Source organism: Nipponia nippon, unplaced genomic scaffold, assembly GCF_047370975.1.
Source record: "Nipponia nippon isolate SJK-2023a ecotype South Korea unplaced genomic scaffold, ASM4737097v1 scaffold_8, whole genome shotgun sequence".
NCBI classification, from domain to species: Eukaryota; Metazoa; Chordata; class Aves; order Pelecaniformes; family Threskiornithidae; genus Nipponia; species Nipponia nippon.
The window spans coordinates 37,197,174-37,211,285 of NW_028262402.1; the positions used below are offsets into that span (position 1 = coordinate 37,197,174).

The 14,112-nt window shown below is 40.1% G+C and overlaps 1 protein-coding gene across 1 annotated transcript in view; it reads left to right on the forward strand.

Moving 5' to 3' along the window:
* Positions 1–12,536: 12,536 nt before the first annotated feature.
* Positions 12,537–14,112, forward strand: part of TMC1 (transmembrane channel like 1) — a 70,422-nt gene continuing 68,846 nt past the window's right edge. The window contains 1 exon segment of the mRNA XM_009474376.2: positions 12,537–12,576. Within this exon segment, the coding sequence (XP_009472651.2) occupies positions 12,537–12,576 (40 nt within the window).

Consider the following 14,112-nt stretch of genomic DNA (forward strand, 5'->3'; position numbering starts at 1 on the left):
GGAGGCAGTCTCTGCCTTTGCAACAAGTGTTCCCCCACACATTTTAGTACCTGTGACTCACCAAGGAGGCTGATGTTAATTGTTAGTGCTAGTGCTTTCATGAGAACCCACTGATTTAGTGTGGCTCAGTGTTTGGGTGCTCAAATAAAGATGTCATCGAGAACTGCCTCTAACTGACTAATTCCCACTAACTTCAGTGGGTGTTAAGTGCCCAACTACATAAACATCCTTTGTGAATCTCACTGGCTGTTCTTCTGCATTTTAGTGAATATCTTCCTTTGTGCTCTATGTTCTTTCCAGGGGAAAAACAAAGGTGTCTAGAGGACTTTATTTGCCCTCACACATGCCTCTGCTATGGAAACTGTCCTTAGAAGATCCCCATAACCTTTTCTCACCAAAAACTGATTTAACTGAGGTCTTTGGGAGGGCATTGATAGTCCAGCACAAAGTTTTCTTAGCTCATGAGGCAATGAGTAACATCGCTAGACTTGGCATCATCTACAAGAGCGGCACAATTCTCACATGACAGATAAGTGTGGTTAAAACCAGGAAGGACAACTTCCATTTTTAAATCATGGGGCACTGTATAAACAGTAGCACACGTGAGCTTTTTATAGCTAGCACTGATCAGTACAGTTAATTAACTGGCATAATGTCACAAGCTGGTAATTAGCCTGAAGCACGTTTTACCATGATTGTGCTGTTTATATTGACTCACAATAAATCAGCACAAATAAAGAGAGAGCCATGACATAAAATTCATATTTTTTGTGGTGACAAAACAAAACTCATGTGCTGGATTGTTTGCTGTCTAAATCGTAAGAAACTGGAGGCAGAGCACAAATTATAGCTCCTGCTTACAATTTTGTTCTGGGGCTTTCTGCCAATTAGGAAGACATTGCTTTTTCTTGAGCATGCACTCTATAAAAGCAACTAAGAGTTGGTCTAACGTCATCACTGGCAATATTACACTATCCATGTGCCCTGCACTAGTTTGACTGCCTTACTGACAGTAGTGATTTAATTACTCTGAGAGGCACAGCATCCAGGTGCATACCATTGCAAATGGTGTGTGTATATGAATAAGTTCTTTTTTAATGGTGTGGCAAGCTGACCCTGGCTGGACATCAGATGCCCACTAAAGCTGCTCTATCACTACCCTTCTCAGCTGGACAGAGGAGAGAAAATATAATTAAAGGCTCATGGGACAAGATAAGGACAGGGAGATCACTCAGCAATTACCGTCACGAGCAAAACAGACTCGACTCAGGGAAATTAGTTTAGTTTATTACCAATCAAAATCGGAGTAGGATAATGAAAAAGTAAAAATGAAATCTTAAAATGCCTTCCCCCACCCCTCCCTTCTTCCCGGGCTTAACTTTATTCCTGATTTCTCTGCCTCCTTCCCCCAGCAGTGCAGGGGGACAGGGAATAGGGGTTGCTGTCAGTTCATCATGAGTTGTCTCTGCAGATTCAGATTCAGATTTCTCCCTGTGTGTAAAGAGCAGCGCACAGCAACCCATAGACATGTACAACAGCAAGATTTGTCTGTCCTTGACAATCCCAGGAGGAGTTCTACATATCCTTGAGTTGGCATGTTTCCTATGTCATATATACAATCATACTTTTCTTACAAGCACTTTCATATTAGCTCCTTCATAATAGCTTTCACTGCCAGCTTTGGTGGTGGAGGTTACTTTATCCAGGACTGTAGGGTAAGTTCTTCACCACTCATCCCAAAGAGGACCCCTGCATCTCCCACTGCACCCAGGACCCAGAGCCCCAGAGACCTGCACCCGGCTCCTAGACCTACAAAGTCTTCATGCTGGTCCTCAGACAAACACCATACATATTTCTGCATCCTAGTTCTTCACTTGTAGTGGTTCTTTCCTCTCCTTGTCCTTTCTGTTGCCTTTGAAGGTATCTTGGGACAGAAGATCAATTGCCTCCAAGGTACACATAGTTAACCAATGACAAAACAGCTAATCAGAGTCATAGAATATCTCAAGTTGGAAGGGACCCGTAAGGATCATACAGTCCAAATCCCTGCTGCTCGCAGGACTACCTAAAACTAAATCATATGAGTAAGAGCGTCATCCAGACACTCCTTGAACTCTGACAGGCTTGGTGCCATGACCACTTCCCTGGGAACCTGTTGCAGTGACCGACCACCCTCTCAGTGAAGAACCTTTTCCTAATGTCCAATCTGAACTTCCCCTCATGCAGCTACCTTCCATTTCCTCGTGTCCTACCACTGGTCACCTCCCTTCTGCTGCCCCCTTGAGGAAGTTGTAGACTGTGATGAGGTCACCCCTCAGCCTTCTCTTCCCCAAGCTGAACAAGCCGAGTGACCTCAGCCACTCCTTGTAAGCCTTGCTCTCGAGGCCTTTCACCATCTTGGTCACCCTCCCCTGGACACACTCTAACAGCGTGATGTCCTTCTTCTATTGAGGTGCCCAAAACTGCACACAGTTGCTTGAGGTGGGGCCACACCAGTGCAGCGTGGAGGGGGACAATCACCTCCCTTGACCAACTAGCGATGCTGTGCTTGATGCACCCCAGGACATGGTCATCTCTTTTGGCTGCCAGGGCACACTGTTGACTCATATTCAACGTGCCATCAACCCAGACCCCCAGATCTCTTTCCGCAGGGCTGCTCTCCAGCCTCTTGTCCCCCAGTTTGTACCTATAACCAGGATCACCCTGTCCCAGGTGGAGAATCCGGCACTTGCTCTTGTTAAATTTCATAAGGTTGGTGATCGCCCAGCTCTCTAGTCTATCCAGATCTCATGTTCTCACTGCATAAGCAAATTGGAATCAACGCTGCTTCTTTCTGCCTGATTTTCTTAGAAACCTTTAATAAGACTAACACATCATCTGAGCAGTATGGAAATGGAACAAGTTTACTGAAAACAAACTGACAAAACCAGATAACTAATTTTTATAGAAAGTTTGAAATACAACATCCCACTGGTGACTGGCCACCAGCCTGGTGTAACCCCATTTGCTATAACTCTTTGAGCCCGGCCCACCAGTCAATTGCTCACCCAGTGTATTATGGACTTGTCTAGCTGTGTGCTCAACATTTTGTCCAGAAGGAAACTGTGAGAGACAGTATCAAAAACCTTGCTAAAATCCAAAAAAACCCACATCTACTGGCTTCCCTTGGTCAAGTAGATGGGTGACTTTTTCATAAAAGAAAATTAAGTTGGTTAAGCATGACTTTCCCCTCATGAACTCTTGCTGGCTATGACCAATGACTGTGTTGTCTCTTGTGCTTTTCAATAACTCTCAGAATAACCTTCTCCATCATTTTACCAGGCACTGAAGTGAGACTGACAGGCCTGTAATTACCAGGGTCTTCCTTTTTTCCCTTCTTGAAAACTGGGATAATATTTGCTAGCTTCCAGTCAACGAGGACCTCTCCAGACTCTCAAGACTGTTGAAAAATAATGGAGAGAGGTCCCGCGATGACATCAGCCAGCTCTTTCAGTACTGTGGGGTGAATCCCACTGAGCCCCATAAATTTATGTGCATCCAGGTGGAGCAGTAAGTCTTGAACAAGTTCAGGGTTGGCTCAGAGTTTATCATCTCTGCAGTCATGGTCTTCCAACACAGAGCTTTGGGGGTCCCAGGGCCCATCATCGGTATTGAAGAGGGAGGCGAAGGAGGCAATAAAAGTCTCTGCTGTGTCTATGCCCCTATTTGTGAAGTGACCAACCTCATCAAGCAATGAACCAATGTTATCTCTGATTCTCTTTTTGCTATTTAACATATTTAAAGAGCCCTTTTTGTTGTCCTTCATAGTGCTAGCTGGCGTGAACTCTAATTGAGCTTTGGCCACACACATTTTCTCCTCAAAGCAGTGAACAGCATCTCTGTAGTCCTCCCATATCGCCCGTCCTTACTTCCAGTACTTCCATATGCCTTCCTTTTCTGCCTAAGTTCTAGAAGAATATCCCTGCTTAGCCAAGCTGGCCTTCTGCCCTGCTTGCTTGACTTCCAACACTTTGGAATTGCCTGCTTCTGTGCTTTGAAGAGATGGCTCTTAAAAAGTGACCAGCATTCATGGACCCCAATATCTTCAAAAGCAGATTAGCAGGGGACCTTACTGATTAGCTCCTTCAGCAGCCTGAAGTCTGCGCTCCCCATATCCTGTCCACTTGCCTATCTCTGTATTTAGGTCTGTCTTCTCTGTGTCAGATTGTTGGTACATATTGTTTCTGTATGTAGGTTCACAAAATTATCTGTAGATATTTAAGTCTTACAACCACATTTAGGTTTTTCATTCATGTGCCTCCTGAATATGTGGAGATAGAATTATGTTTCTAAACCTGCTTTTTCTCCCAGATGGAAGAAGAGATGGTATAAAGCATATATATCTTGCTTTTCTTTCTAGTTCACGTTGTTGAGTGGTGAATTTTGTGCATGTCAGCATCCATTCACTGTTAGAAACAACAGCCAAAGAAATGAGGTTTGTGTGTAATACCAAAAGTGAATTGTCTTCAGAGCCTTTATCTCCTGTAGTTAGCTGCAGTCTGGATGTCGTTTTAAACTTGCTTCACTTAAGCCATACAAACACACTGAAACAGAAGAGAACATTGTTTATGTCACTGCCAAAATGACCAAGAATCATGTTTTATCTCTGCCATCCAAATGGTTGATCAATTTAAATCTAACAGGTCATGGAAAGTAGGAACATAACTGACATGATGCAAGATTAATGTGGTTTAATTTCGTGCTCTCTATTTTGCTGCTTCTGAGCAAAACGTCTGTTGGGTGGTCCTCTGCTTTCTGAAGTAATGAGACGGTGATCTTTCTTTGCAGGTTTTGTTGTGAATGGAGCCCTTGCTTTAAGGTGCGACTGGCTCGCATTGCCATCTGCTGATAGCAGCTGAAACTGCAGCTTCTCGGGAGAGGTCTTCACGGCCTGGAGTTTCTCACAGTAAATTGTAATTTAAATAGTTTAACAACACCTCTATCTATCTGTCTATCTATCATCTACCTACCTACCTACCTACCTACCTACATTTGTCTGTCTAGAAGCTAGAGATGTGACATATCATTCATCAACACTGCCTATGTTTCTAGCTTTGCATATTTTTACAAACCGAGTGATATGTTTTGGAGATGTATGAAGGCTCTTTCCTGACACTTTTCATTATTGTGATAATCAAAGAATGACAGAAATAGTAAATTAATATTCTTTCTCTACTTCTGGAGAAGTCAGGTGTTAATTAATATAATTTGACAGATATGAGTGTGTGTATGTGGAAAGCTGAAATTAATGGGCGAGTGTTGCATCACATAATAAAAACAAGTATGTGGTAGAAGTCCAGTCACGTTCTTTCCCGGAATTTGGCCCGGTGGCCTTGGCCAGGACTGTGCAACACGGCATGTTAGGCACAGAAAGTGGATACTGAAACCTCCAAGGCATTAAGAAACATTAGGAGAAAAATTAAAGAAAGCTCTTTCCATGCCTTATGCTCAGCTGCCGCACCTCCTCTTCGGGAATGGCTGGAAGGCTAACCCAGGGTTTGGAGTAGTAGGACCGTCACTGATCTTAGGCCTTTGACTGTGGCACTTTATCACGGCAGTGCTGGAGTTGTCTCTGCTCAGGAATGTGAGGCTGTGTCTTTCCCAAGTATCTTCCCTCGATAAATGAAGACACAATGCTGCCGTGTTCAGGAGTAAGGACAAGGGTATTCTGAAAAAGCTCCTGCAAAATTGCCTCTGTCTTTCAGCAACTACCAAAGTTTATGTGAAGAAAAGCTCACTTGCAGGTCATAATGGTGTAGTTTTCTGTAATTTTTCAGTAGCTAATCATCTGCATTTTTCCCAAATCATAGTAATTTTAAGACAAGCTTCAGTCTTTACTGATATTTTTTCAAAGGATCTTTGATGTTGCAACTCATTCTTTCAAGGGTGCTTAACTTAGTAGCTTTGGTTTTAATGAGAATGTGATTGTATGGTTTCAAGCATATATTTCAAGCCTCAGTTTGTGTGTCCAAGGTTGGAGCATACTAGTATTTTTCCAGTCATTGTTGCTTGTACATATGTGTGCATTTTTTCAGGCCTTCATGTTTTGTTTTCAAAACATTTTATCTTGTTTTATCTTTGGTTTGTTCTGTGTTCACTTGATATAAGTGTATTTATTTCCCTCATCAGCTGAATTCCTGGATTTGTGTCTCAAGAGATCGTTAATAGTCCAGGAAACCCTTAGCCTGCAGTTAACTTGTTAAAACATTAACATATTGTATTAGTTTTTCCAGGGTTGCCAAATAATAAAACTTATCACTGTTCAGCAGCTGTTCAAAAGGTCAGCAGAGAATGAGTTAACAGTTTCAAAATCTTTCCTAATGAATGGATGTCCACGTATCAAACACTGATATTATCACTGACACCAATTGGCATCCATTCTGGCATGTCAACTCATAAAACTAAGGCTGAATATGTACGGAAGTTAAAAAATAACTTTTCACTTGTATGTTCATATTCTCATAACAACCCTGGGGCAAATGGGTTTTATGGGAATTTTGCCATATAAGTAGCTGAAAAGACACTAAGTAGTATGTTTTTGTTTTTGTTTTTTTTTCCCTTCATGAAAACAATTTTCTTTCTATTCTTCTAGTACTAGGCTTTTCCCAGTACTACAATAAAGGCTGCTGGTGTGCTTAGCTTGTTTGACCTTGTCCTCTCAGGATACTTATTATCTCCTAGGAGCAGGCACTGATTGAGTGCATTGGAGGACTACAGGCAGTGTTATTAATAAACTTTCATTCAGTGGCTGAAGAATTTGTCGCTGAATTGACTTTGTTGCACTGTTCTTCCCTGGACTCCTGCCTTTCATTTGTATTGTATTCACTTGATTTTACAGGCAATGTGAAACAGAGAGGTATGAATAGACTGGTTCCTCTGGCTAAAGGAACCATGCCCTAGGTCATTCTGCAGAATTTGCTTTTTTACCCCAGGGTTTTGTTATTTTGCTGAAGATTCACATTCAGGATTTTACTTTCTAACTCCTGACCATGATGGAACATGGTTCTGGTGCTCTTTGTTCTATGATTTCCCTGAAAGGGAAAAAAAAAAAAAAAAAAAAAAAGAGGGGTCATTGTTGGTTTTATAGCATTTACCACCTGCCATGACAGCAGAGGAACCAGAGCAGGATACAGATGCTAGTTAGGGAATATGTGGAGCTCATTTTGATCCTAGTGCCTTCATGAGATACAGACGGGTCTGCTCCAAGAATGTGCAATGCTTGAAGTTCAAAGAAGTCCCTGAAGATGATTACAGCCTTTCCACTTCCTCTGGCATGCACAGTGGTAAGGAGAGTTTTGAGCTGTGCCACATGTGCCTGCTAAGTCCTTTGCAAACAGGCTGCCTGAAAAATGCAATGAAACCTTGGAGTGGAACGTAGTCACTGCTGAATGTTGTGTTCACTGAGTGATAATGACTTGTGCAAGTGCTATCTGGTGTAGTACAGTACACTAAAATGGACATGGTACTTAGGAGGACCTGATATGTCATTTACATGGGTCATTGATGACTGTGGAGTCATAAAGTCTCAGGATTTTAGTGCTCCCAAGTACATCCTGCCTCAACCAGTCTGTGCAGGCTAAGACCTCTGTTCACCCCTTTTTGGCTGCTCCAGCTGCACTTACTATACAAATAAGTACTTCAAGACATGTAACAATTAGTGGTTTTTTTAAAATGTCATTTTAGAACAAATAAGCAATAAAGGCTTGCGCCAAGAAGTAAATCTGGAGTCGCTCCATTGCGTGCAGCCACAGCTAAGCAGCAAATGCAATTATCTGAGCAGTGTGCCCATTCATCAGCATAGCAGGTGCTGCAAGCAGGCAGATATAGCCAGCAGTGTGTGATATTGGTTGTTATTAAAGAAAGCAGCTGTATTAACGACCATTCAGTCAGCCATTCATTTTGGCTAGCATAAAGACAAGAATATGGTTCTAAGTAGAATTATCTAATTCTAAGTAGCATTATCATTAGAGGAAATATATATACACCTATCGTCACTTGAACTTCCCAAATGCTTGCGGCTGCAAATTTTCAGAAATGGTCTAAAGAACAGAGCGTATGGATATGTAGAAACACTGCTAAGTATTTCCCTTTCTAATAAAAAATTAATTTGGCATAATTTTAATGAATGTTTAGGAATTTAAAGCTGGTTTTGAGCTTTTAATAAAATGTTCTGATTAATGATGGAGCAGGATAGATTCAGTGATCAAGAGCAATTTGGATAAATTCTGCTAAATCACATATATCATCCTAATTTCTTGTGATCCACATTAATTGACTAGAAAAAAAAAATAGGTTCTTCATGAGACTTCTGATGTTTTTCCTCTGAACCTGGTGACCACGTCTACCAGAACAGTGGAAAACACCTGAGTATAATGAAAAATACATCCTGCTGTACTTTTGGCTTCACTTTCAGTTTTTCAGAGAAACTTGAAATACAGTATTTCAGAAATGTCAGAAAAGCTACAAATGGCTTCAGAAACAATAATTGCAGAAGTCTGTTGGAATTTTGTGTAGTTTTTTGACTTAGCTGTCAGATTTCCTTATCATAAGCTGCTCAGAGACCTCTACCCAAATAAGGTTTTGTCTGCAAGTAGATTTAAACTGTAGTTGTTTTCTCTGTGAATACCAGTGTGGCATCAGAACAAGGTTACTTGTATTTCTGTTACACAGCATTCCCTAATCAGTGTTCAAGTGCTGAACATGTTGATTTGGGAGCTAATATTTGAAAAGGATGCGAGCTGGCTTTTGAAATTTTCTTGCCTGAAATTAATCAATCTGATTTGTTATCTGACTATGCCTGGCCACCCTTGCCAGGGTCTCCCCAGTGCCACTCTCACCACCCTGCTCTGCTTGCAATGCTGCAGGATGGTGCCCCTCGTTTTGACCCCCATCCCAGCTCGGCCCCCTCCTCGTGCAGCCTCCCGCTGCTCCCAGACATGATCAGTATAATCATGTACTGAGCTGTGAAAAGATGTGGGATAATGAGGATGGTAGGCACAGACTTACCCGTTAATGCTCTTCAGGCTCATCTGACTCATTTGGATGCAGCAGGTTAGGGAAAGATCGACGTAAGTATTACATTACATAGAAAAAGGCGTTTTCACTGGCACAGCTACAGTGCCGTGACTTCAGCTTGTTTTCCTATCTACTTCCAGAACTGTCTGATTTTACCATGTGCTTTAACAGGGCAGAATATACATGTTGTGTGCCTCAAAACAAAATGACATTTTGAAATCCCATCCTGAAAAGAGTCACCTTTAGCAACAAAATCTGACAGAAAATCATTTATTGCCCTAAGTTTTGCAGTATGGAAAATGCACCTTGAAACATGGAAAAATCAACTTTTGGGGTATTTCATTGTGGTAGAAAGGGTTCACAGCTGATGTGCAGAAGTGGCAGGAAAGAAATTACAGTGGTTATTTCTTTGTGAATAGGTTGTGGCGCGGTAACTTACATGCTGATTACAAGCAAAACTGATGCTTGCAGATTTACTGAGGCACTAATGTTTGCACCAAACATAGTTATGTCACCATTCTTTGGTGTCATCTGTATTTCCCTTAGATGGATTTTTCTGGTTGGCAGATGGCTATCAATTGGGTCATCAGTTTAGTGGTATGAGGAAGGGTATGTGGACCAATACTTTCCACTTCTTCATTACAGGTTTTTCCATGAGTTTCTGCTGTGGTAAAGGGGTAATTGTGTATTTCTATCCTCATCTTTTGTGTACCACGCGTGTTTCAGCACTTTGAATATGTAGTAATTGTCTCTGACAAGGAGATACAGATTTGAACAAAGAAATAAAAATGTGGCATATTTGCTAACAACAGAAATATTTGCAGTGTTCAACAAACTCATTTATGAATGAGCCCAGTTCTCTGAACCCATCTGCACTGGGGCCATTTTCATCATTTATTATATATTAAAACCACTCTGTGTTGTTCTGATTTTATTGCTATTAATTAGAACTAAATTAAATTAAAGGCCTTTTTTTTTGGTAAGACTGGTGTGCTGTAAAGAGAATTTTGTGTGAATTAAAACTGTCCGTGCTCTCTATGCAGTCATTTATCTTTGTGCTAGAGAAGCAGTATGATGCTATGAAGTTAAACTGGTACAGTTTGTCCTCAATCTCTGCTTAGTATTTGGTCTCCAAGGGTAAACAGAAACATAGGATGTAGCTCTGTGCTGTGTTATCTCCAGTGGCAAGTCTGTCTTCAAAGATTTGCACCCTCTTTCTGCCTCCTGACCCTGGCTGCCCTTTCCCACATCATGTCACAATTTGACTCCCCCTTCTGTGCTAATACAATTGTTTGTGGGACTGTGCTGTGGATGGGATGACTGCACTAAGCTGACTTAAGAAAATTATTATTTGCTTTGATTAGTGACCCAGTTTACAGGGCAGCCCCACAGACAGTTTTAGTGGTACAGCGGTGAGGGCAGTAAGTGGTGGAACTCATGGAGACAGTTAAGTCCTGCAGCCACAAAAGTAAACCACAAACCAGACTGGATCTGGCTTGTCTACACTAAAAAGTTGCACTGTGGTAAAAGTATTTAACTAAATCTGATCATGGTCTGTGTCAGGAGACCTTGAGAAACAAATAAAATAGAGTGTGCAATCCACCTATATCATAGCAAATGTTCACCCAGAGACCACATTCAGACTACATATATGACCTTAATGCTTTTATTTATCTATCTTTTCTAATACTGCCTTTGCATCTTTGATATTCATGTAATATCATTTCTGTTGATAAGATTAATAAAACAGCCCTCAATGTATGTCCCTTTCCTTTTTATATATCCAGTCAAGTATTTTCCAATGTGGTTAATAAATGAAAGTAAGTTATTATTAATTTAAATTTCTGATGAAGACTTGTACAGTTCCATCAAGGCTATGGTCCTGATTTAACTGCAACTGCAAAATATCTCATTACAATGCTTTCACTGCTTCTTTTTGCAAGTACTAGCAGAATTGTTAACTTGAATGCCATGCTCATCATTCCTCCCAAGATGTTCTTCTTTCTGTTAAAAATTTTCTGTTTCTCTATTAAAGAAGTACAGAAGTCTACCAACTGAATTTTTAGAAAATGATTATTCTTTTTCTGAGTTCTTACAACCAGGGTTTATTAGACAGGGTCTAACTATGGATTTTCAGAGATGATTTGAATGTTTTCTTGCATTTCTTTTTTGCATTAGAAGTCTTTCCCAAGTATATAAATGCACAAGAGCTAGGATGTTATAAAATGACTAATATGAGAATGCAGTAAAGGAAATAATAGTAGTTCAGAAAACATGTTTTATTGACAAAGGCATAGGGCCTCTTATGATTGTATATGTAGACTTAATCTCTGGGAATATTTGAAACACAGGGTGTTAATGTTCTAACAGAAATAGGACTAAACACCTGGATGTGTTTTGTCTGTAAAGTGAATTTCAAGTCAGTCCAAACAACACTCACATTTTCAGCATTTCCAAAAAACCACCAATGCTAAAATTTGAAAATGAAAAGGTAAGGTAGCCTGCATCACTGGATAAACTTCCAGATAAACTTCCGTCAGACATCTGAATGACAGCTCCAAGGAATGTGGGGTATTCTGCAGATACTTAGCCTTTTTTTCAAGCTGGGTCACACTGAAAGAATTCCAGATGAGGAACACTGGGGAAGCTATGAAGGAATTATCTAGTTATGTACAGATCGAGAATTGCATTTTATGTTGTTTTATTTGTAACTTGTCGTTTTATTTGTAGCAAGTTGTTTTGAATCTTTTACTTCCAAGCCTGACCTGTCTTGTTAATTAAATTTTTGCTTTGTTTCACCATTAAGCTTGTCTGGTGTTGTAGGTACAAGGTGAATCAGCGTAAAACTGGTAAACTTAGGAAGTAGTATCGGCATAAAGGCAGAAGCAAGGAGTCTTAACAGAACTGCAAGGAGGTGCAAATATAAATCAGCAGACATACCAGCATCCAGCTCCTTTTGCTAAGATGTTTTAAATCAGTGTCAGGCTGTTAAAGCTATGCAATTTAAATATGTCTAAGGTAAAAGTTGTCTTTCATGAGGAAAATAAAAATCCACGTAACATCCTCGACATGCTGAAGTGTAGACCTGTATACAGCATCAGAGTGTGCCCATGTGGACAATGTGCAACATCCTTGCTCAGTAAGGCACTTGAGCATTTCAACATTACTGTCAGTCATAAGTAAGTACATTGCAGGAGAGTTTTTCTTTTTTCAGTAATAATAATAAAGAAGGTGAACAACTTATTCCATTCTTTTGACCCTAGCATGCCAACCCTAAATAGTAAACTAAACATTCATGAAAGATTAATCACTTAGGAAATTAGTATCTTCTTATATTTCAGTCAGTGAAACTTCACCAGCGCTATCCGTTCAGTGACAGACAGGACGATGCTGATGTGGTACACTTCATCTTGAACCACTCAACCTTCAGACGGTCTCTCATACAGGTAGCAGCTGGAGCAGCCCTGTGAAATATAGTCACGATGCCTAAACATGAAAAGCCAGCCACCATTGAAGGAAATGGTAATTACAACTATAATTATACATCTTAAGGACATACTAATTTTCTGCATGTAGCTGAACAGTGTGCAAGTGTTATTTTCTTCTTCTTTCTAATACAAAATCTCCTTTGCCACAATTCATTATCTTTTGTTCAGAAATGTATTTTACTTGGCTTTTGAAAGCAGCTTTGCTGTGTAAGTTGGCTAGTTGTAGCATGGCACTGTGACTTTCCACTGGTTAGTAAATCAAGAGTGCAACCACAGCCCTGTTACTTGTCTTACATTTATATGTAGTTTATAGGGAAGATTAAGAAAACAAGGGTATTTTGTGGCTTCTGTAAGCTGCACAAAGGCAATGCCTCCTTTTCTTATTGCTTTCAGTATTTGGTATCAATTGTCAAACATTATTCATAAGATTAACGATATTTCTATCCTGATACCGCACTGTTCTGGATGTAAGAAATGTTTTTGTAGGATGATAAAGCCTCATGGCTTATTCTGGCAAAGTGCAAGGCAGCTCTTTGATCTGGGAAGTGCTTTCAGTTCTCATAGGCAATACTACTCTTTCCAAAATATGGATCTTTTTCTTATGGAACAGGCATGACATTTCTGACCTTCAGCATGGAAGAAAATTGCCAGGGTCCTTATTCTAGACTGGTTTCTGAATGAATTCATTAGGTCTTGCTAAGTACCAGGGCTGGTACTACTAAACAGTGCTTTCTATATTTTTAATCCACACTTGTAATATGCAATAGTAATAAAATGGGTTCTGCTTCCACAGAAAACACCAAAAGGGACTCCTTAGTATTTCGGCAGAATATAACATGTAGTTCATTTTAAAAGTTCATCCTATTTTCTTTCCTTTTGTTGTCTGAGCACCTTCATTGTTTTTGTTTCCTCCTGTTTTTTCTACAAGTCCCTTTACTGACCAATTTAATTTTCAAGCAGTACATGCTAATGGAGCTCATTTTAACATGGGAGAAACACAGAATTTAATGTAGCATAGGCAAAATACTTACCAGCTTCAGCAGAATTTTAATCTGAGTAAGAAACAAAATGAGCATAGAACATACACATTTTTATAAGCATTTCTAATGAACAAATTCTTAGAATATCACGATTCTAAGTTTACTGCAAATATCTGCCTTCTACTTGCAGATATCTGACTGAATTGACTTATCTTTTGATTCAGTAACTTTATTATTCATTCAAAGTACAGAGGTTAGCATTCCCACAGTGAACAAAACCCACACATCTTGTAACTGGAGAAGGTTGAGATCTTTATGTTGCAGAATCATGATCACTCCTTGACACATTTTGCATGAACATTTATCCTGTACATAATTTATAATAAAGTCTAACTACCTTAATGACAGCTACAAGTTTATTTGGGTATCAGATCATGTGAGTAAATTCAAGACTCAGTCTTAAGAAGACTTAAAAAGCTGGAGCTCCACTAAAAGTAACTATGAGACAATTTCAGAATGTGGTTCTGAGTCCACTTGTGACTTAAAATGTTCCAAGGGCTGGAGGTGGTCAGCACAGGGCTCAGGCACTA